General features: G+C 33.2%; 1 protein-coding gene across 1 annotated transcript in view; it reads right to left on the minus strand.

Moving 5' to 3' along the window:
- LOC144969258 (uncharacterized) overlaps positions 1–25,668 on the minus strand; it is a 78,418-nt gene that overhangs the window by 24,151 nt on the left and 28,599 nt on the right. Inside the window, 23 exon segments of the mRNA XM_078908370.1 lie at positions 1,521–1,861; positions 5,496–5,663; positions 6,039–6,204; positions 6,563–6,699; positions 6,935–6,988; positions 7,552–7,704; positions 8,198–8,313; positions 8,585–8,756; positions 9,747–9,859; positions 11,570–11,775; positions 12,725–12,835; positions 13,307–13,543; positions 14,107–14,194; positions 14,896–14,973; positions 15,152–15,237; positions 16,700–16,766; positions 18,581–18,633; positions 19,104–19,160; positions 19,589–19,702; positions 20,783–20,926; positions 21,647–21,772; positions 21,775–21,835; positions 22,818–22,936. Coding sequence (XP_078764496.1) covers positions 1,521–1,861; positions 5,496–5,663; positions 6,039–6,204; positions 6,563–6,699; positions 6,935–6,988; positions 7,552–7,704; positions 8,198–8,313; positions 8,585–8,756; positions 9,747–9,859; positions 11,570–11,775; positions 12,725–12,835; positions 13,307–13,543; positions 14,107–14,194; positions 14,896–14,973; positions 15,152–15,237; positions 16,700–16,766; positions 18,581–18,633; positions 19,104–19,160; positions 19,589–19,702; positions 20,783–20,926; positions 21,647–21,772; positions 21,775–21,835; positions 22,818–22,936 — 2,967 coding nt within the window.

A 25,668-nucleotide genomic window follows, 5' to 3' on the forward strand; every position in this document is an offset into this window, starting at 1 on the left:
GGAGGGATAAAAAAAAAATAAAAATAAACAAACAAAAAACAATGGCTATTATTCAAATGAAAATAACGGCTATTAAAGATACATTGTAGTCTTGTTCAAGAATATTTTATATGACTTTTCCTCTAAAATTTCGTCTTACATATCCCAATCTGATTTGTTTGTTTTTTGTTTTTAAGGGTTTTACGGCGCTTGCAACACATTAAGGTCATATCAGCGCCAGTAAAAAGGAAGAGAATAGGATAGTAAAAAGTTCTAGAATTACAATTAAAGCACAAAAGAAAAGGTAAGACAAAGGGGAACGGGTTCAAATAGGGAACAGATGTAGATTCCAAGAGCACACCGTTAAAGTACTTAGTTTGAGATCACCTAAAAGTCTCATCCAGACACAAGCACAGGTCTCAACTAAGAGGAATACACTCAAATGTTTACCAATCATATAATATAATATGTAAACTAAACATAATACAATGCATAACAGAGATATGATTTACAAGGAAAAAAATATCATCTCCCAAAACTATAACTATACATTCGACTGTTTCCTCCCAGTCAAGGAACTCCGGCAAGGATCAGGACAAAACTAAGTAATCTCATTCCAAGACAATGACAGGAAACAATTGGAAAACAGGTATGGGGGGATAGAAGACACAGCATGTACCTCCCTGCCCACTATGGGAGGTCAGGATCCCCACCCAGTATCCCAATCTGAAGTAAAAATCTAAAATTGACCAAATTAGCTCTTAATGAGTGGTAGGTCTGAAACCCAAGCAAAGATTATTCATCCCTTGCATCTTAATTTTATCATATTAATATTAGCAGAGAGAAAAAAGCCAGATGAACAGGGGGCAAAAGATTATAGACATCGAGCTTATATGCCCTTACAAGCATTCCAAGGAGTCAAACAAAAGGGTTGGGTATAAATATAATGAAAGTGTATGCAAAATCACTTTATGTGAGTGTTGCCAAATATTACTTAACAGTCCACCAGACACAGAATCACTGCCTGAAGAGATATATCTACATGATTTCAGTATAAAATATCATAAAACAAAGACTTTAGAGATGTTTGATAAACCTCCCATAGTAATTAACTACCATCTGCCTAAATAGAAACAAAAATATATTCCTCCTCCTCCTCATTATCTATCTTAATATGAAGCAAATAATCCAGATATACGATGTTCATTTTGTCAAAATATTCTAAATTCTATAACCATAAACAATGAAACATAAGGGCAAATGTTGCTGCTTGAAGCTTGAAGAAAGAAATAACAATAGTCAAAATGGAATGGAAGCTTCAATTTAATTAACTAAGAGAGATAATGTGAACATTTCGGGTCTCCGATTGTCAACAAAACATGAATGAAACATTTGTTGTTTCATTCATTGGGTTTTGTTGAAAAGGGGGAAACCTGAAACGTTCACATTAACTGTCTTCGTTAATTGAATTGGAGCTTTTATTCCATTTGACTAATTGTTATTCATCAAAACAAAAGACAATAAGACAAAACTTGACTTACAGCAGCATGATGACTTGTGACAATGGACGAATGCATCATGCCTCTAGGTCCCAGTGGCCCTCCACCTCCTGCTCCTCCAGGCATGCTATGTGGTGGTGTGTGCCGTTGTGAGACCTCCACCATGGGAGGGTGGCTGCTGTAACCGGTTGGTGGTGGCGGGTGGTGTGTTGCTCCCGTTTGGTGATGAATGGCAGAAGATGAGGAGGATGCAGATGTTGTAGCAGCAGTTGTGTTGCTAGAGATCATTGTGGTTGTGGAAGTGGTGGTCTGGTGCTGACTGGGCAGGGTGCTATGACTATGACTGCCAGAAGATGCTGATGCAGCAGTGGTGCCAGCAGGACCTGGAGGTAAATAATATTTTGAAGATCAAAGGGTGGGAATTTAACATTTCCGTTTCAGCGGGAGACGGGAGACTGTAAAGGGACATCTAAAAAGGAATCTGATTCAAGTAATTTGGAAATCTGATTTTTTTTAAAAGGTATTCCAGAAATGTTTGACTCTCAAGGACCATAAATGTTTGATGACTAATCTCCCACTTCACAACTACCAATAAAATCTGTTCTTTCTTCTTTTTTAAAAACAAAATTTTAAAAATCAAGTTAACCCTAGAACTATGATTGTGAGGGCCGATTTCACTCCGACCAAAAATCTCAAAACTTTTGGCAGGATATGGCTGTCATTTCCATCGCTTTCTGCAATTGATAACTGTGATGGGACTCAAGCTTCTCTATAGGCTCGAGTCGCATGTCAGATACCGACCTTTTGCTGGTTAGCGATGGATATGACAGTTACATCCTGACATAAGTTATATGTTGAGTTGACTTAAACTCGGCCCCCACAGTTCTAGGGTTAAAGAATAATGTCTTGTTTCAACTTAAGCTCAGCAATTTAAGGAAAATGTTGAAACCATTCCTATTCAGACAGGCTTTTGAGTAGTAATAGTATTTGCATCTTGAGTTACCTATTTTCTTTGTATGTGCAGTGTCTTAGAGCATTTTATGGATCCTACATGTTGTATTAATTGATTAGTATATTACATTATATGAACATCCTATTCTACATGGATCATTATTTAGAAATGCTATTTAAAAAGTTGTGTTATAATTCCAATCCAGAATTTTATATGATAAATTGGTAAATAAAACACTGCTTTATATTTTTCAACAAAAATTCAGTTTTGATTACAATAATAATTGAATCTGCAGAAGAGAAATTCAATTTTGGAAACAAGAGACATGATTCTACATTGAGAGATGAACTAGTGCTTTATATATTTTCATTAACATTTTCTTCTCTATACTTCAAGTTTAGACTCAAGAGTTAGTTTAAAATTTATCATCTTCAGTATAGCTCGGGCTATCTTATTATTAGAAGCCAAAAGAAAACACAAATATATATATATATATATATATATATATATATATATATATATATATATATATATATATATATATATATATATATATATATATATATATATATATATTTTATATATATTCAGGCCTAGAAGTGATTCAGGAAAATATTTTTCCCTGCTTTTTCCCGGTTTTTTCCTGGTTTTTTCCAGGCTCTAGGGAAAATTTTAAGGTAGTAATTTTCAAGCATATTCATCAATTCTAGACCAGTTACCAATACCTAAATTATATATATATATATATATATATATATATATATATAAGAGAGAGAGAGAGAGAGAGAGAGGAGAGAGAGAGAGAGAGAGAGAGAGAGAAAAGAGAGAGAGAGAGGAGAGAGAGAGAGAGAAAGAGAGAGAGAGAAGAAAAAGAGGGGGAAATTATGACTGTAGTACATATTACTAAACAAGCCATCCAGTATCTAGCTACACCATCCGTGGGAAAAAAAAAAAAAAAAATGAGAGAGAGAGAGAGAGAGAGAGAGAGAGAGAGAGAGAGAGAGAGAGAGAGAGAGAGAGAGAGAGAGAGAGAGAGAGAGGGGAGAGGAGGAAGAGAGAAGAGAGAGAGAGAGAGAGAGAGAGAGAGAGAGAAGAGAGAGAGAGAGAGAGAGAGAGAGAGAGAGAGAGAGAGAGAGAGAGAGAGAGAGAGAGAGAGAGAGAGAGAGAGAGAGAGAGAGAGAGAGAGAGAGAGAGAGAGAGAGAGAGAGAGAGAGAGAGAGAGAGAGAGAGAGAGAGAGAGAGAGAAGAGAGAGAGAGAGAGAGAGAGAGAGAGAGGAGAGAGAGAGAGAGAGAGAGAGAGAGAGAGAGAGAGAGAGAGAGAGAGAGAGAGATGTGAGTGAAAAAGAGAGTGGCTGAGACTGAGAGAAAGAAATATATTGACTCTGGCTATTAATACTTGGACGTATTCCTGTAAAGTCTAGGCCTCCTACAACATGCAAAAAAAAATATTTAAAAAAAGAGAGAGAGAGAGAGAGAGAGAGAGAGAGAGAGAGAGAGAGAGAGAGAGAGAGAGAGAGAGAGAGAGAGAGAGAGGAGAAATGGGGAGAAAAGAGACAAAGAGAAGAGAAATCAATAGAGAGAAAAAGACATTTGAATATTACTATGAGAGAGAAAGTAGCGTCCAAAGACTTGTGGCCTACTTATTGAATTGCACATGAATGAAATAAAGCTAGTTAATCTAGAGACAGACAAAACAAACTTAGTACAAATTACAATGAGTAAACAACCTTAATCTGCCATCTCCAAATAATTGAATAACAAGTCACGAAAATTAATTAAAGTAGCCCAAGGACGTTGACCGTCTTTCTTAGCTTAGCTAACAAACGCATTCATGACCAAGTCAAAAACACAAAAAAAAAACCAAAAAAAAAAAAAACACACTCACACACACACACACTACTAAGATGAGGGGAGGGATGTGTGTTTCTAGCACTCTTGTCTTGTCGACAATGATGAGTCGACTGAGTGAATCAAGCGTCTTTAAGTCTTCGACCAATCACAGGCTATCTAACCGAACCGGCTGGTCGAAACAAAGATGCTTCTCGCCGTCGATGTATTACGCTATTGTTGTGCAAGTGGCAAGGAATATAACACCTTTTTGAGTAGGCCTAAAAGCCAAAATCTAAAAGTAAAAAATGTAATTCTGAGGAATTTGAAAGTCACATTGTTGAAATCGGCTTGAAAAAAGAAGAACATTGGTCCTTGTTTCAGAAAAATCGGTTTAAAACCAACTGTTTTACGAATAAATTCGACTTCAAAAATTGCTTTTGTTTATTTTCGATTTTTTTTAGCAACTTTTTTATTTATCGGCCGATTTTCTTGATTTTTATATCATTCTTTATATCTCAATGAGACGAGATCAGTGATATACTTTGTTTCAAATGTAACTACAACATAATTTGGTTTTTTTACTTATCAACCGTGCCTGGATAATTTATTCAACAACTGACGCAACTATCCCATTGCCGTCTTCCAGTGTTTCAGCGATGACTCTAAACCACTATAATTACGTCATGCACAGGAAACATGGTAATAGTCTGTGTACTCTACGAATGCGGACCGGACTTTGCTGATTGGGTCGATCGTCATAACATAGGGCCTAGTAGTGTGAGGAAACCATAAGAGGCTGCTGCCATGCTCTAAGCCGATCGTTCGCAGGTTGGGTAATGATTACGCGGAAGAATACATGTTGGGTTGTTGTTCACCTAAATTTTTCTCACGGCTTTTTTCCGGCCCCAGACAATTTTCACCGATTTTCCCGGCTTTTCCCTGTCGGGAAATTTCAAAATAAAGTTCCCGGCTTTTCCCGGTTTTCCCGGCCCACTTCGAGGCCTGTATATTACAGACTCAATTTGGTATTATGCCTGGGTGACAGAGAAGCTGAATCAGACTTTGAAATCTAAATGATGACAGCAGAGAATAAGTAATATGCTTTGAGTGAATGAATATATCGTAATTCTGTAAACTGCAAAAATTCAAGTTGATAATTTTAATTATTTTAACTTAAGATTCAAATAAAATGTGACAGAATACCAAATATAGACAAGCAGTCTCACGGAGCTCACCTTCATCTGCACTCATGGTAGCGCTGCTGTCATTATCAATGCTTCGCAGACTGCCTTGTGATCCACTTAACTGTTTGTTTTCACTCAGGTTGGCTGGCAGTGCTGATCCTACACTATCACTTGGAGCATCCCCTGGTGTTGTTGTTCTCTTCTCTGCTGGGACTTCCTCTGTCAAAAAATGAAATTTTTAGATGATATTTTTAATCACCTTATTACTTACTGGTTAGAAGAAAATAGAAATAAGGGATAATGACCTGCCTCTAAGAGTTTTAAAATGCTGCCCGAGAAAAGAATAGGCGGTACTGTTTATTCCCATATCACCATCCTTTTACCAGAGCTGTATTTAAAAATTATTTGTCAATGCACCATGCAATGAAAAGAAAAAAAAATTTATTTTTTAAAAATCAGGATGTTAATAATAGTCATCCTGTTTGTAAAAGAAAAGAAAACATCATACAAACAAACAAAACAAAACAGAAAAAAATAAATAAATAAAACAGGAAAACCCTTAAAGGAGAGAATAATCAGATTTTCCCGACTTACCTTCTTCCATTCTCAAAGGAGTTGGACTGGGTGCACTAGCCGTGTCACTGTCATCTCCGTTGTCTTCATCATTCTCATCATCACTAAGAGACACTTCCTCTTCAGAATTGGCCGTCACTGTAGATGTGATGCTTTCGCAAATTGATGTTGTCCTCCTGTCTTCTCCCTGGACGGATGAGAGAAAATTTGAATGAAGCAACTTTCTCCATAAATATTGCCAGAGACAGTAAAAATGGAATTCTTTTGATTTAAGTTAAATAAGTAAGCATAATCCTTCAGGGATGTTTATGTAAATGATATAATTAATATCTGAAGATTTCAAAATAATGCCACTTTTTTTTAAGGTAATTTTATTGTTCTTGTATTGTGTGTTCGTTTGTTTTTTTGCTGTCCTTTTATAGTGCTTTGTTGGTTACTAAAGAGCAGATTATGGTTGTGCTCTTATAAATTTGGCTAAGCAAATTACGTAAACATAATAAGTGGCAATCAAAATAAATATATAAATTGACAAGTTTTTGATATACCTGTTCGTGTTCAACTACAATGGCCTCTAAATTGAGTTTCTTCTTGTAATTGAAGAAAAAATTTTTGCACTGAGCCTCTGTCTTGCTTCCTATGGCTGTTGCGATGGAGGGCCAGTCTTTCCCATGCTTGCGTAATGCTAAATATAATAACGAAAAAAAACAAAAAAAAAAACATGAAGGAGTCTCTTGATGCATTTAATGATTCCATCACCAGGTGCAAATAGTAAATTTTTTTTCTTTCACTTACCAACACTTTTCAAACTATGCTTTAAAACAAAAGATGTGAACAAGATTGTGTACTGAAAGATTTAATGGTTTTTTGGGGTTTTTTTTGTGATTTCATAAATTACTAATTATATCTACACTTGTTACCTTTTTTTGCCGCATCCATTTCTTCCTCTGTCCATCTTGAAGTTTCCACCAAATCTTAAAAGAAATTGAAAGAGAATTTGAAAGGCACAAGATAAAAATTAAAAAGAGTTCTAAAACATTAAGACACAAAAAGAAAGAATAAACAAACAAAAACAAAACAAAACAAATAAACTGTTGTCACCATCAAGATTAAATCAGTGACCTTACATTCCATAGATGACTTATACCTCAGAGAAGCTGATCTAACCACTATCACATCACTTTACTTAAAAAATGTTTTTTTAAATTGAGCTTTATATAGCGCAATATCCCACTAAATGTGCTCAAAGCGCTTTACAAGGGGTCCCTGGTCAACAGAAACATTTAACATGTAGGATGGGACATGACGCCTGTAAGGCGATATTACAATTTTTCGGATAAAGACAACGCAGTTAACGACCAGTACTCATTTTACACCTGAGTACAGTGAGAGAATGTGAGTAAAGAGCCTTTTCCAAGGACTCAACTATGCGCTGAGCTCAAGGCTCGAACCCAGGCCTTCCGATCCAAAAATGAGTGTCATACCACTAGACCACATATCTTAAGGCAGATAAATGACAGCAAGACATTGAAATTACCTTCACTGGTGCTCTCTGCTGGCCCAGATGTCACCACAGTGGCACCAGCTGACGACACAGCTGCATCTCCACCAGCTGCCATGGTTGACCCAAGACGTCTCAGGATACGATTAAAACAAGCAGAACAACACTTGGAAATGTCCTCTTTCAGATCTGGAGATTAAAAAAAATTAAATTAAAATATGAACCACTGTCCATGATGGAACGAACCAGACACAGAAAATTGGAAAAAAGTCAAAATCACCAGAATTATAAAATTTTGAGGTTTATGTTTCTTCAGGATTTGTTTTGTTTTGTTTTGGGTTTTTTCAGTGTAGAAAGCAAAATTCATTTATTTAAAAAAGAAAAAGATACTGGTTCCACTCGATTGCACAAATTTGGATTTTCAATTGATTTTTCAGCTTGCAATTCAGCCTGACATAAAACTAGATGTCTCCTTTAATGTCAGACTGATTCCATTAAGATGCACGACTGACTATTAGGAAGGTACCACAATTTTTCCTTTTCTATTAGATGTGAAACAACCATAATGCTCAACTGAATCAATAAGTTTATATGAAAAAAAAAAGAAAAATAATGCATGTCAGTTATTTTTCATGATAAATATTCATAAATAAAAATTTTAAGTAGATAATTTTCAGCCTACCAAGCTCTTCCATTATTTTGGCCTTGTTTTCTGCTGACTGCTCATGCCACATGGCTGGGACAGGACGAAGTCTTTTAGTTCTTCTCTTCGGTGTCCGACAAGTTGGAATGGGGCAACTGAAATACACGACGATATGATAAGTGAAAATGAAAGTGAAAAAATATATGAAAAAGATTGTTATGTTTTTTTTTTTAATTTAAACAATTATTTATTTTATATTAATAATAATAAAAATAATAATAATAATAATAATAATATAATAATAATAATAATAATAATAATAATAATAATAATAATAATAATAATAATAATAATAATAATAACAATAATAATAATAAAAATAATCGCATTTCAAAAAAGAAAAAGAAAAATATTGAGTAAACTTACTGAGAAAATCTTTTGCGGACAGTCTGGCAGCGACAAGAACTGCAGACTCTCATATCAGGCTGTAGATCACACTGTGACATTCCATATTGGTCGCAGTTGGCAGACGTGATGGGTCGACTCAGACCAAAATGAGCTAATTCCACCTTACAAACGGCACACTGGTGAACTCCACCTACAGGAGATTCAATTTGAATGTTTTTGAGAGATAAATAACATATTCAAATCATATAAAAGTAAACCTCTCATCACCAATCGTGTCCATTTAAAATCTTTGATTTCTCTCTTTAAAATAAACATACAGCGTTGACTTTGACTGATTTTTATTATCTATAATTTCACTTTTTATACTAAAGAATAAAAGTATTCATTTAGAGCCATTAGGGTCATGGAGCCCGAGTTATCCTGGTTTCTTTAGCCCGAAATGGACAATAGCAAATGCTTGCTACCCTTTGGAAAGGATGCTAGTCTATTGCAGACCTGCCAACCCTTCACATTCCAAAAGCGGAATCTGAACGCCTAAAAATAGGAATTTGAGACAAAAAATAGAAATTTCACCCTTTTAAACAACCCCCCCCCCCCCTCCTCCTTGTTCTCTTCACTCTTTTTTATTCTTACCATTATCAGCATTTTTTGGGAAATCGGAATTTTAGAGACAATGTCGGAATAGTACAAAAAGGGAAGAGTGAAAATAGGAATGATTCCGCCAAAAGCGGAAGGGTTGGCAGGTATGCTATTGCAAAGTACTTTCCACCAGATCAAACAGACTTACTGCTGGGTGGACAGGGAGGTCAACAGAGCTATCAAGACCCCCATTCTATCCTAACTATCTAAGTTAAGTTACAGCAGATATGGGATACAGTCAGGCACAACAAACCATGTCAGTCATATCAGACCTGATACGTTCAGCTGTTTAAGTAAATAAAACTCAAAATGACCGTTTTAGGGCAATTAAACCCCAAAAAAAGTTTTTTGTAAGATGGTTTTATGTAATCATTAAAGTCTTCGCAGAATTAGGGGCTAAAATATCTTTTGATAATATAGACACATTATTCATATCCAATTTTTGGTCTCTGGTTCACAAAATAATACAAGAAGGAGACAGAAAAAGAGAAAATTGCATATGTTAACAATGTAAGGAGAAACAAAACTTTGTTCACAATACCTTCTTGTTCTGTTGCATTAGACGTATCTCCTGAACCACCTTCTCCGTCCTTATCTTTCGCCTCTGATTTCACATCTACTTTACGCCTGAGAACATACAAGTTGTACATAATACTTAATACAGAAAAATGACATGTATTACCCAATAATCTACTTTCTATAACTTAGTTGTATCTTTTCTAAAACATGTACTTCCATTCTAGAAATATGTCTTACTTTTCATGAAAGAAACCACCAAACTCTGCAAAACACAGGGATCCACACCACAGAAGTCAACTTGAAAAAATGGATAAAGTATAGAACACCAGATGATATGTTGTAAAATTTCGTTTATTCATTGGTGGAAGAAAAAAAATTAAATAACCCAAAAATTATGTAAATAAGAAAAGTTAGGATGGTTTAGAAAATGAGAGATGTGAACAACGTAACAACTTTATACAAAGGATAAAATGGCCAGATAGATCAACACATAGACAGGATATCAAACTTTTAGTAATCACCCTGCTAAAAAGTTGAGATGGATCGATTCAGTTTCTATCAACAAGAAGAAATTCTATCACCACATTGTAATTAGACTGTACTATATCGGAGAGGTTTTAACAATGACAACGTAAAACAAATGTCAAAATTTTTTTTAAAGAACAGAAGTTTCCTCCAAAAATAATATCTGAATTAAGAGAACTAAAAATATGTATCACACGGGGATATCTAATATCGATTTCCTCCATACAAATGAAATTATCAATTTACAACTTTACAATAGCTTAGTAGATTTTAAATTCATCCATAGAAATGACACATGTCAATTGCAAGTTACAAGAACTTAGTAAAGAAAGAAATAGCATCCAAGAAACCATGATGTATTCTAAAGATTAGCACCTTTTAAGTAAATCATTAATTAAAAATTTACAGAACACGAAAGTGAATTGGAAAAAAATAGGGACGGCCTGCAGACTCCTTTTTGTTACTAGTTATTTAATCATGATTCAGAGTTGCTCAAATACTGCTAGGAAGTAGAATGAATTCAACAAAACGGTAGCTTGTATTGTTTCCCTGATTGTATTAACATAGAACAATGAAAGTACACTTCTAAGAAAGATACACTGCTGTCTCTCTTTGTATACTAATAACTATTCCATGTCTTTGATAATCTTCCAGCATATTTTGTCACAAAGTACAGGGCATCTCTTTCTTTTGAGTGTCTAGTGCGGCTATGTGATCTTGTGGTATGACACTCACTTTCAGATAAGAAGGTCCTGAGTTCGAGCCTCGCTCGGAGCATAGTTGAATTCTTGGAAAAGGTTCTTTACTCACATTCTCTCACCGTACTCAGGTGTAAAATGAATACCTGGCCGTTAACAGCGTTGTCTCTGTCTGAAAAATGGTATTATCACCCAACAGGCGTCATGTCTTTTTCTACATGTTACGTGTTGCTGTTGGTCAGGGACCCTTTGTAAAGCGATTTCAGCACGTTTAGTGAATATTCCACTATATTTCTTTAAAAGCTCAAGCTCCACCTTTTCAAACGACCACAAGAACCAAGTCAATATCAGCTGAAGTGTAGAACAGCAAAGCCAGTAATATATATGATAGATATTTTTTTTTAATCTGGATTTTGATTTTTAAGATTAGGATTAGTTTCGGCATAAGTGCTATATAAATATACATTTATTATTACTATTATTATTATTATTATTATTATTATTATTATTATTATTATTATTATTATTATTATTATTATTATTATTAATCCCAGGTGAACTCTAGATTTTTATAAAGTGGACTTGTGCATTTTTATATGTACACTACAATATCACAACTCACTGAGCATCCGACAAGGTTTCTTCTTGCTTGATATTTTCAACTTTAACATCTGCATTTCCATTACTGGCACCATTGGTCTCTGCCTGATTCTGAGAGGCTGACTGTACTTCTTCCTGCTGCTGTTGTTGTTGTCGTTCCTGTTGCTGTCGTTCCTGTTCCTGTTGTTGTCTCAATGCCTCTTGTTGCTGTCGAAGTTGTTCTTGCTGCTGCTCATTATAAAGAAGATGAAAAAAAAGTATCACATAGCAGTGTTTATAATATCTTCAAAACTACTAACTTGAGCATTTATTAGCACAATACTCACTAAACATGCTGAAAGAGCTTTACAAAAGGTCCCCAAAGCAACATTGTACATGTAGGACTAGACATGTTGTCTGTAAGGCACTTCTAAAAACACATCTGAAACAGGCATAGTAATGATTTTACACCTGACTGGTGATACGAATGTAAGTTGAAAACTCAACTTTGCATTGCCTCCAAGTGGGATTTGAACCTATGACTCACTGGTCAAAAAACACCACCATAAAGCCACACAAGTGAGATCTCTAAAAGAGACATTGGGTATTGTCGGATCAATGACAAAAATCCTTCCTCAATAATGACTTAATATGATAAGTGTACAGGTTTCTTTTTACTTTGCATTACTTATTCTTAGATTAACAGATTGTCAGTCAAACTTATTTTATTTTAATAAAAAGAGAAGGGGAAAAAAATGATTTCAAAGGAGCAAACAGAGTCAGTTCATGTCAGGAGGTGTATTTGAAACACTAAGTTAGCTTAAAAAATTACAGAATTAAAATCTGAAAAAATGTTCCCTGTAAAGTATGCTTAAAATAAATGCAGTACAAAAGAATGGAATTGTCTCGTGTTTATTACGAAAATCAACTGGTCTGTTGATTAAAAGGCCTACAATCTGAGTGCTGACAACTGCGATAAGCGTGTTGTGCAGGATAGAAATATGAGACACTGTGTCCATATTTCACTCAGTAAAATTTTCTTTATAAGACAATGTGAGTATCTAGAGAGAATTAATCATTGTGATGAAGTTATGTTGTTATTGTATCTCAAATTAGAACTTTAATGATCTCTGAAAAGTCACCTCTTATAACATGTTAAAAATTTTAATGGTAGTGGCAGTACTGTAATATGACTGACCTGTGCTTTAGTCACGTTCCTTTTACGTTTCATATTTTGTTTCCTCAATAACTGCTTGTAATTCTCATTTTTCTTGGTAAGGTAGTACAATTGAACACAGTCAGCAACACTCTGTGAACAAAAATTGTTCATATCTATGACAAAATCATTTTCAAACACAACAAATCATCTTTTGTTTGTTGCTTTAGGTCTCTTCCAACACAATTGAGGTTATATGAGAGACCGCTGAAACAAAAAAACAAGCAATCTAACAAAAATAGTACAAATGTAAATCAAAATCATAACCTAAAGATATCATAAGCTAAATTATAAATAACCAAGAACAAACAGGCAGAAGATTTACAGAAAAAAAAATATCCCCTGTCAAAAATACAATCACAAACCAAAGAAGCAGGATAGGCTAGTAAAGAGAAGAAGAAACGACATCACTATCGGATCGTACACCCATGCGAACATCATAGGTATATGATTCAAGGGTGATCAAATCATCTTATAGGTGAACAATAAATCACAAAATTCAATAACAATGCAATCAAATTTGTAATCTCTGACAACAATGATAAATAATATTTAAACTACTACCTTTTTCGGAAGTGATGCAGCAATGAGAACAAAATTCTTGGGGTTCATCAAATATTTTTCTTTGAAGATTTGTTTCTCTGCATCTGTCCATCGAGTGGTATAACACTGAGCCTCTTTGTGTACCTCCATGGCATCCTCTAACAATCCGTTATTGTTGACAAACCGAATCTTTCTCTGCCTTGCATCCAGCATCATAGGCGGAATCACAGAAAGACTGCGCATCTTCTTTTCCTCTTCCTGTAAAATATGAGAGAAATTCAACAACTGAGCATGAAATTTGCACGTGATTTAAATTCCAAATTATCTGATCTGATCAAAGCACACGGAACATAAGGATAATTCTTCTTTAGATTTTAACATTGATGAGAAACAAAGGGGATAGAGAAGTGTCAGATATAAAGAATGATCACGTTGTCTAGGGTCCAAACCTGGACCCCAATTGGTACAACACCCTCCACTTGGAAAATAGAGAGGGGGAGTTGAGCGAACACATTAGCACTGAGCGATCAAGCAACTGAAGGATATTTGTATTCTCTGAATTCACCTGACATTTCTCTGTTCCCTTTCCTTTATTTCTCATTATAAATGATATAATTGCCTGATCCACACCTTTTTCTTGTTTAGAATTCATTCAATGGAAATGAATTTGTTTTTATTTGACTAGATTAACTGATGAAAGCTAAATCTTTCCATAGCTCTTTACAATAACTTAATATAGGTGCCTTTTGAGCCCAACAAATGACCTGTTGTAGCAGCTAAAATCCTTAAAGTAAATGAACTAGTAAATGGCAGGCGCATACCTCTTGTTCATTCAAACCATCCATGATCTGTTCCATCTCCGCATCACTTCGCACATAACCACCTGCTCCACTCCTTGTTCCTTGTTTACTGAGAAGAAATAATAGTACAGATAAAATAAAATTTAACAATAATGTTTTATGAGTGTAAAAAAATAGTCTCACTTAAGGGCAGCTGTGATAGGCATTAAAAAATATAATAATATAAAAATGATAAGATTCTCTGTTGATTCTATGAAGGAACTTATTTTAGAATCAACCTTTAAAAAAAGATTTGGCTATCTCACCTCATAGTGTCACTGTGGCATAGAGATATGGTCTTGAACTAGTAACATAGCCTAAATTATGTCAGAGGGTTCAAGCTAACAACTACACTCCTTGTTATTATGCCCTTTGGAAGCCATTTTGCACACATTTCCACAGTGCATGGAGAGTACTTTGCAGTAGACTATTTTCTTGTCCAAAGGGTAGCAAGCAATTGTCACTGTCCATTTAACGCAAAGGAAATCAGAATAAACTCTGGCTCCATGAACTTTATGCAATGCATGACACTTGGCAGCAATGCATTTGCCTTCTAACAATTTTGAAACTTTGATGCATGATAATTTATTCTCGGTTTGATGTATACTCCCCATGGTTTTTTAAAAATAATTACTGACTGATCTGATTCATATGTTTATGGATCATGTTTCAATATTAAACCATAAAACCAGCAGGAAATAACACATTTACTGTGGATTAATTATTCACAACTATTTTCGACTAACTCAAAAAGTAAATAGAATGAAATACCTTTCTTTTTCCTCTCTCATCTTTTTGATTTCTGGAAAAATCTTTTCATAGAATTCTCTCAACTTTGCCTCCTTAGCTCTGTTGGATACAAATAATATGCGATATAGGTGTACAGATATATAAATTCGAATTAGGTCATGAAAGCTGGGTTTGTGGGTAGATGGATGGAAGAATCATTGTTTAAGTCAATCAATCAATGACGGAATCGATATGTGTTATAGTCATAAAATCAAACATGAACATGTGCAATTCTTACTTTCTCTTCGCATTGTTTTCCACTTTCTCTGTCTTCTTCAACCATGATTGCATCAATTGATCATAACGCTCTGTCAAGTAACGCTCCTAAGGAGATGAAAAATAAGATTTATAATATCTATATCAATATAAATAAATAAATAATAAGTAAAAAATGACAGTCTGGCATAAGTAGAATAGCTTCTGAAAGGGGGAAAAATTGCACAATGTATCCACTTTGAAAACACTTTTTTAAACAATCTGAAACGCTAATAGTTTTATTATTGATAGCAGACTGTTCGTGTTTGGTTAATTTTTCATAATTCACCCCAAAGAAACTGCTGAAAATGAACTCTTTTCATCACTTTTCAAAATAACTTAGTATTAAAATTTTTTGCTTTTCGTTTTTTCATGTTAAATGAAACAAGACTGCCTTTTTCCACAGCCTAAAATATAAAACTTGATGTTGATAAAATGATTATTGTTTGAAAATTCAATCTCTCCTCTTTCTTGTCATACTTTAATGGGGTATGCATTCATACTTACAATGAAAACTGGAATAGACAATAAGAAATATAAACCATACACAAAAGTAAAGTGGATCAATTTTGGATCAAATGGAAGACAAGAGATTCATATCACATTCAATTTCAATTCAGCAGCATTTTCAAAAGTCCAAATACTGTTTTAACTCGTTGGATAATGTGGATTACTTCAAATCATTTCCAAAAAGCATGTTACCACTACAATCTAACGGGACAACTTTGTTTAGCCTATTCAATAACAATTGAATATTCCTGTAAATTCTAGTGTTAAACGGATGTGAAAAAAAAACAAAAAGATATGTGTAAGATCAAAAACATGAGATCATTTTGATAAGTGTCTCTAGAATGAGAAAATAAAGAAAGAAAAATATCGGGGTAAGAGATGAAAAAGGTGTCTTATCGTAAAATGGCCATGAAGTTATGCAGTTTAAGATAATATGTAAAAATATAATAATAATAATAATAATAATAATAATAATAATAATAATAATAATAATAATAATAATAATAATAATAATAATAATAATAATAATAATAAAATAATAATAATAATAATAATAATAATAATAATAATAATAATAATAATAATAATAATAATAATAATAATAATAATAATAATATCATTATCATGTGCAATAAAATGTCATAGCTCTATATTATTCGGGACAAGCATTGATCAGGATATGCCTGGTTATGAAAGTGAAACTCTTGATGCAAACAGATGTTTCGCCATCTTGAAATCCTTACAGTACAGTGAGAGTGTGTCAAAAATGACCCTTGTTTACCCACGCCACGCTTCGTTGAATGAAACTTGTCTATTTATGAAACTCATGGAAAACAATTGGTCATTAATTCATGAATAATATAATTATAGTCTGCTCCTAGAAAATTAGCCAATCACAAAGCGAACAGCAGTCTTAGTATAGTCTATCATGGATATATCCGTGTTCAGGGCTAGTTTGTAGTAGTGGAAATCACGGATAAATCCCTGGTTATAATTCATTTTATATAACAAAAAGATTTACCCTTATTTTCTTTGCTTGATGACGCCTCTTCATGTGCAGGATGAGACGAACACGATGTTCTTTGTGCCTGGTAGGACAGAAGTAAAATCGTTAAATTGAGGATAATTGAGGAATTAGTAACATCCAAATGTACTCTCTTAGCTGAATTTAAAAACAACTCAATAGTCACAGTGAAACACGCATCAATTCCATATAGCACAAACTTTAGAAATTTAGGCTCTTAAAATATCTTTCACTGCTATAATAAGATACTCATTCACACCCTGGTCAAGTGTAGCAAATATGTAAACACTGCGTTACCAAGGGACAAAACACCAGGGCCAAAATTATGCAAACATGTTTTTTTCATTTTCTCAACATTACTTAACTTGTTACAAGACAAAGCACTAACTGTCTTTTCCGACATGGAATGTGTTGCTATTGACCAGAGACCCCTTTTAAAGTGCTTTTAAGCACGGTGAGTGGATATTGCGCTATATAAATGCTCAAGTTTTGTTGGGGTTTTTTTTCCCCAACTCTCTGCCATTGATGTGGTTATGTTCTTCAATGGGGCTGTCAGTGACTCAATTGAGGGAATATCCCCCTCACATGTAAACAATTGCTTTGTTTTTTAAAAATTTGTTGTTGATGTTTTTTCAGCTTCCCCGTCCACCTTACAATGATAAGGTATCCGGGTCTTAACATGGAAAGTACTCTTCAAGAGATTTCCGGTCGGTAAGAAATTGTCACTAACCATTTAACACCACAGAAATTGGAATAAGCTTTAACTTAATAATAAGTCATAGGTCATAGGTCATAATAGGTCATAAGACCACTACTAATACATAAATATGTTTCTAACATTTAGAGTAGCAAATGTGTGTGCAGGTCAGAAAAACAAATGAGAAGTTGCTGGAGTTGGTTAAGAGAAATGCCAAAATCCACTGAATGAGCTCAAAGTACTTTACAAAAGGTTCCAAGCCCACAGAAACACTTAACAAGCAAGACGAGACATGACATTTGTAAGACACATTTTTGGTGACAGAGTCGCTGTGATTGGCCACTGGCCAAGGTCACAAGTCAAGTGTTATACCGTGATCTACAAAGCTGCACAATGCATAATCATAATTCGAGATTTCTAACCTGCTTTATATAAATGATTGTTTTAAAATGAATTGTATTCAATAGTCTGATGTCACGTCGACCAGCAATGGCGAGCAGCGTGGTTCTAAACAAAGAAAATCGGTACTTTTTATTCTTCATGCTGGCTGGAACTTTTCATTTGTCATGTGATCAGAATGTATAAAAGACAAAACATGATCAGATTTATAATGTTTGTCTCCTCTGGATACACTTTTATGCTCGTCGGAGAAATATTTCATAAGGGCGTCCGCCACTGTTCCGATAGTTTAGAGCCAGTTACTAAGTGACTATGCACCATTACGAGGGAAGTGACGTCATGACTGTTGAAGCCTATTAGATGTGGTGTATGTAGCTCATGATCTTATCCAACCCTCTGTCCACCCAGTGGTGATTTGGAACCTGGGTCTGTTAACTCTAGTGGAAAGTACTTTGAAAGACTTGTGTCCCATTCAAAGAGTGGCAACAAATTTTTATTGGCCATTTAACAGGAAAAAAATTGAGGATAAGCTACAGCTCCGTGGGTAAGATTTTGTCAGACATGTATTGTAAGTTTACATGACTGGAGTAGTTAGCAGTGGTAAAATGTAGAAGTTGAAGATAAATCCCTGAGCCCACCCAAAACTTCACTCCCTTTATTAAACTGATCTATTAAGTAAACGTTTCAATTCATCAAAACTTCAGAACACATAAAAAGGCATAAAAAAAGTTTTTAAAAATGCTTACAGACATTACAATTTTAAGTAATAAAATTATACTTACTTCCTGATATTCTCATGATAAACCGATGTATCCGAAGGCTGGTGATAGAGGGGCTGTAAAAAAACAAGGAGGGTGGGAAGAAAAACATTTTTTTTTAAAATAATAATAATAGTGGAAGTAAATGAAAGTTCCATCTCCAATATCATATTTCCAGCAAAATCTCAAAGTAAAATTTACTTGGAACAAAATTTAAGATCTAGGAAATTTAAATATTTGTACAGCCAAATTTTCTTGTGCAATCAAAGATTGATGCTCATACACCTAAGCATCATCTTTCTTTAATTATCAAAATTATACCAATATAGGCATACGGTGAACTCTATCAACATTTTTTTTAAATGTCTGACCATCTTATAAATACAGTAACAATAAAAAATAGGAATTATAAAGGATTCTACTTTTATAATAAACCAAGAAGTGGATAATTACTACACATATCACGCTTGTGTTTGTGGGGAGCTGGGGTTAAGCTCAACGAAGTTTGTTGGAACTTTTTATTAGCAATTTATTACATCAGACTTACCAGTTCAATCTTGGGGCCTAATTTGTCAAAAACTTTATGAGCAGACTCAGCCCTTTTCTGTTTGAGGGATAGAAACATCAAATTTTCAGATCTCTTAAATTTAAGAGGTAAAAGCAACAAAACAAATCAAAACAATAGAAACTGACAGATAAAATGCATTAGATGTTGTCTTTGTACTGAATTTGAAATAAATGATGAACTCTGAGGTGCATTTACAACATAGCAAATAATAATATATATAATATTATAAAAGAAGAGAAAAAAACAAAACATTTTCACTGACTCCCTATTATTTACTGCCCCCCCCCCCCCCCCCCATCCCCTGCCAACTTTCAATAGAATCAGGCAGACTCTATAATTGATTTTTATAAATTAAACATTGAAGAAAAAGTATAACAAATTGGTTTCAAGAGAAGGAATAAAACATATAAAAGAAGTATGAATTGAGAATGGTAAAATAGAGGGCGCACACAAGGGATACATACCCTATTTTCAGCATAAATTATCTGAGCTATACTTTGATGCCTTGGTTCATATGAAAGGTCAGCGTCGCTATTTTTCTCCACTTGTGGTTTTGCTTGATTTTCCAAGAGTTGAGCCTGAACAAAAAGAATTAAAATTACTTCTCGATCATTATGAATTGCTTTGTAAAAAAGAGAAATCAAAATTGTAGGTAGGAATTGAAGACATTTATATCAGAACACACCTATTTAAAACTTTTTTCTTTAATCTATCGTAAATTGATGCAGTTTCGATTAGAGCTCCCCTATCCGTGCATAAAAGCTAACTGTGTTCAATTGAAGATCAAAATAAAATATTTATAATTTGGAGTTTCATTTTCCTGAGAACACGAATTGTTCGAATTTTTAATGAGCAACTGTGATTTAAATTAAATACTTTTTTAAATATATACAAACACAAGTGTGGATTAGAGGTTATAAGGATAATCTATCTCAATTTATAAAATTAATATATAAAGTATCACCATTAATTCTTAATTCTATTTTCATACATTTTGTCATAGATAGAAATTTAAACTAGGGGTCATGGGGACAACATATTTCACTTTGTAAAATTAATATAAACATTGTCGCCATAAACTCTTAACTTTATATTTATACATTTTTATGCATGCCACATCTATAAACGAATTTCCATTTTTTTTTTTAATGAATAAAGTATATTATTATTATTATTATTATTATTATTATTATTATTATTATTATTATTATTATTATTATTATTTATTATTATTATTATTATTATTATTATATATTTATTATTATTATCATTATTATTATTATATTATTATTATTATTATTATCATTATTATTATCATTGTTATTATTTTATTATTATTATTATTATATTATTTATATTATTATTATTATTATTATTATTATTATTATTATTATTATTATATTATTATTATTATTATTATTATTATTATTAATATTATATTATTATTATTATTATTATTATTATTATTATTATTATTATTATTATTATTATTATTATTATTATTATTATTATCATTATTATTAAAAGCCTTGTAACATTCCATTTATGCTAAAAAAAAAAAACACTGTTCACTTTGAGATATAAAAATAAGAGATAACATTGGCAAGCTGACCAATAAAACAACAATCTTCATTACAGTAATTACATCACAGACTAACCTGCTTTTTGAGGAGTTTGGCAATCTGCTGCTCTACACCCACCAGTTCCCGATCCACTTTATCAATACTAGTGAGAAGCTCTTCTCTCAGGCCTTTGTTGGCTGGAGGAGAAATGGCCTCTACTTGAGGTGTGTATGCTGGTTCCTAAAGAAGCAGAAAACAGAAAAAAAAAGCATACATACATATATAAATAAAAACTCTTATGATTCATGTTTATCAGTTCTAATTGAGAGTAATTTCATTGGTAGGAATTGAAAATCATAGTTTCTCAGGAAAATGGGATGGATAATTCAAGATATGAAAACATTCCTCGAGGCAGATGTTTTGAAAATTTGATGCAAAAAAATGGGGGTTTTTTGGGCTTATTTTGGACTATCTATGACAAAGAGTACAACATCTATTCCTCATCCTCCTTCATATCAAACAATAATCCCACCCTGATCCCTCAATTTTTTGGTCAAAATTTTACAAGTTTCATTGCCAAATTGGCATGTCTCGAGAAACTAAAATACCACATTGTCTATCTCTCTTCCTCTCCCCTTAATTAACTATACCTCTCCACCATTCAGCCAACTTATCTCTTCACATTATTCACATCTTGAAAACTTAATTCTCTTAAACTCACCATCAGACATGGTGTCTGAGAAAACTTCAAAATGTAAACATAGTTGCCTCCCATGGTCAATTTTTTTTTTTTTTCACAAAAGCCCCATACAATAATTTATCCCAAAAGCAAGGAACAGATATTGCAAAGTGTAAAAAATATTCTACTTAAAAGTTTTACAAAAATCATTTGAGCTACAATAGAGCATAAACCTCTGAATCACATGAGTTTTCAACCGATAGTTTTTTTTTCTTCCTCACCCGTTTGTGTTCGACATCAATATGAAGGGGCTGACTGTAATCAAGACGAGACTTCTTCATGGAGGATGGCCCCATTTCCATTTGGTGTGACTGGGGTGCCGAACCTCCCCCAGGCCCACCAGAGGATGACATCCCAGTACCACTGCTATCCCTTCCTGTCCAAAACGGCCTGGGAAAACATCCCCACTCCTGTTTGTGAAAAAAAAATGGAAATTACCAATTAAAAGAGGAAAACGAGCATCAGTTTTAGTCAGATGAAAAGTGAGAGGCAAATAACAAAGTATCTTGGGTTATGTTCCTTCAGATAATTTGAAAAATTTGATGCACATCATTCAGTCTGGGTATTAAGAACTCTATCTACAATATCAAACATTGATCAATATGTCAATAAAATTTATGAATGCGCCTTGATTCTGTATAAGCTGTAAAATTCCTATCCACACAGGGGGAGGAGAAAAAAAACCGTAAGACCAAAACTCTATTTTTATTTTTTTCTCACAATACCATTTTTACAAAGTGAGAGGTAACAGTGGTATGACCCCAGGGTTTTGCAGTTACTACTATTTTGATGAAAATTGTAAAAGTCAGAGCTTAATTGACCATCTGTACAGGGTTAAATCTTAGTTGAAACAGTGAGCAACATTCAATCCCCCCAAAACATTCTCAAATGCATGTAAAGCAGTTAAGTTTGGTAGTGAGTGGATTATTGTCAAAATTTGAGGCCTTGAGATTTTACAAACTATAAACTTAAGTGTTGATTTATAGATAAAACAGTCCTCCATATTTTTGCAGTTAATAAAAGCAACCTTCTTTGGTACCCTTGATTACTTTAATCGACACTAGTTGACAAAACTGTTTACCAAGCGATTATGTTGAAAAAATATAAAAGAAAAACATAAAAAGTAGAGACAGTATGGGTCGTAGTAATTTGGGAGCTTTTATTTTTTCCTACTGGGACAAACCCAAATGATCTTATTTGATTTATAATTTCATGGAAGTTCCAAAAGTTTTAGCATCTTGTATTTACTGCTGATATTCAAAATATTACATCCACCATTTTTGATAAAGATCACACTCCTGCACATTGAAAAGTCAGTAATTCAAATGAAATGAAAAGAGATAAAATAGTCAAATCTTTAGATTTTTGTCGAACGGATGACAGATCTTATACCTTTCCCTCTCAATTCCAGATGAGTGATGGAAGTGTTCTGGTAATAAGGAAAGTCGACGTCTTGGCACCTGCAAGTATTCACTGTTGGCAGCAGCTCTCTCTCTAAATTCTCTGGCATCCTTTTTCCAAGAAATTGAATACGAAATTGTTAATGGTTTAAGTATTCTAAGAAATAAAAGATTCTTTTTTTTTTTAAATCACACTGATATATATTATTCAAAGATGAAAAAAAAGGAATACAACACATTGTATCATGAATGAATAAATCTGCAACATGGTATTAACGTAAAACTTGCAATAATTTAGCCAGAGTAGAAGAAATTCTTCAATGATGACTCATGGATCCTTAGTATTGGTCTCTGTAGCAATAATGAAAACTGCCAGGTTTTAAAAATATAATATATATATATATATATATATATATATATATATATATATATATATATATATATAATATATATATATATATATATATATATATATATATATATATATATATATATATATGAGCCAAGGTCAAAGGTGCCAATTTTTTTTTCTCAAAATAAAAGTGACCTGATAGTCCATTTATGTTTCTAAACGTGTAGCAAAAACCCTGTACTTCATGAATCAAAGGCCCTTTAGATAACTTTAAGGTCTAACGCAGCATAATATCGTCAACAATACCTATGGGTTGCTGGTGTCACCTGTGACCGGTGACACCAAAATGAACAAAAAACTCAATAACCAAATGATTTTTGTTGAGTATCAAACTTTATTTAGTAAGTTATAGACAAAAAGACACAATCAACAACAATCATAGTACAATAGTGTTACCAACTATTGGAGAAAATGTTGCTTTTTGGTGTCATCGGTCACAAGCAACATAGAATGCAAATATATTATTTCATAAAGATTATTGTACATAACAACAACAACAATATTGCATATGTTATATTACCAGCAATGTTCAGAAACTTTTGGAATAAAATGTTGGGAAATAATGTGACCAAAGCATATCTTATTTAGCGACATTGTGTCACTTGTGACATTAGACCGATGACACCATTACTTATGTCACAAGTAATACCAAATTGCAATTTCTGAGGCAATAATCCTTACTTAGGTGTGTATGCTGTCAAAAGCAGAACAAAAAAAAAAGCACATATATAAATAAGAAATTTCATATATCAGATTATCAGTTCTAATTAGAAATTTCATTGGAGAATTGAAGCATTCTGAAATGGATTGTGACATAAGACGTGAAACCATTAGCATGTTTGAAAGAGCACAAAAATGTGGTCTTATTCTTATTTTGACATCTAGACAAAAGCACATCTAACCTACCCCTTATCAAAATAATTCCAATAATTTTTTCAAAATCAAGTTACATTGCAAATTGATATCTTCAGAAATAAATACCATTTGTCTATCTTGTCTATCGCCTACGCAATTATTACCTCTCCAACATTCAGCAACTTACACTTCAATTATTACTCTTGAAAATTAATTCTCATTCAACTTGAGAACATGGTATAACAGAAAACTTCAAACTGTAAACTAAGTTGTCCCTGTAATTTTTTTTTTCACCAATAGCCCCATGACAATAATATCCCAAAGTCACAACAAATCTAAGTAAAATATCTACTGTAAAATTTCATAAACATTACTACGATAGAGCATCCTCGAATACTGATCAACTCGATAGTTTTTTATCTTTAGTTGTGTTAATATATGAAACTAATCAGACAATTCTTCATGGAACCCCATTTCTTTGTTCTGGTTCGTCAAAAGGTGAATGGGTCACTGCTATCCTTTTCCGAAGTGGAACACCACCCTTTGGAAACAAAAAAATTACAATTAAAAGGAAACGAATATTTTGTAGATGGTCGAAAAATCACAGTATCTTGGGATGTCCTTAATAATTTGTAAATTGATGAATATCAGTCTGAAAAATACTTTCTTATTTGTCAATATGTCAATAACAATTTCAGATGCTTGCATTCTGTAAACTGTAAAACTATCCACAAGGGAGAGCAAAAAGTTGACAACTTATTTTATTTTTCTCCTACCATTTTGACAAGGAATGTAAAGTGTATGACCCCATTTCAATACTATGGTGAAAAGTTGTATCAAAATTGCCGATCGTAATTAACGAAACAAAACATTCATCCCCAACTTCACATGCATGGCATTTGTTGGTGTGAGATAATTGCAAAATAAGCCAATAAACCTCAAATAAACTTAACGGTTATTATAATAACTCCCAATATTTTGAGTTAATAAAAGCAATTCTATGGACCTGATTCTTTTCACATGAAATTAAACATTATTAAAAATTAAACATGAAACATTAAAAGTTAACGTTGGTCGAGTTTAGTTTTATTTTTGCTATGGGACAGACACCAAATGTCTATAAAGCAGAAGTTCCAACTTTTAAGAATCTGATATAAAACATTAATCACATTTTGTAATAATGATAATTGCATTAAAAGTATAATTATGAATTAAAAAGTATTAGTCAAATTTAATCAACGGTGAAGTCTATACCTTCACATTCAATTCTAGTGATGAGTTTCTGAAAAGAAGTCGAGTCGTTGACCTGCAGTTTATATGCACATCCTTAAACAGCATTTCCAGAAATTGATACAAATTGTAATGTGTTTAATTTCAGTAATTCTTTTTTTAAATCACAGATATAATTTAGATGAGGATAAACTCATTGTATCATGATGATAATCTGCAATTATTACAAAATTGCAATTTACCAAGAATAATCCAATGAACAACTAGTTTCCTAAATAATAAGCATTTAAAAATCAAATTTATTAATACTTATCAGGGATCTTTTGACTTCTCATATATAATATAT

Source organism: Berghia stephanieae, chromosome 3 (genome assembly GCF_034508935.2).
Source record: "Berghia stephanieae isolate SIO BIC M18660-M18661 chromosome 3, UCSD_Bste_1.3, whole genome shotgun sequence".
NCBI classification, from domain to species: Eukaryota; Metazoa; Mollusca; class Gastropoda; order Nudibranchia; family Aeolidiidae; genus Berghia; species Berghia stephanieae.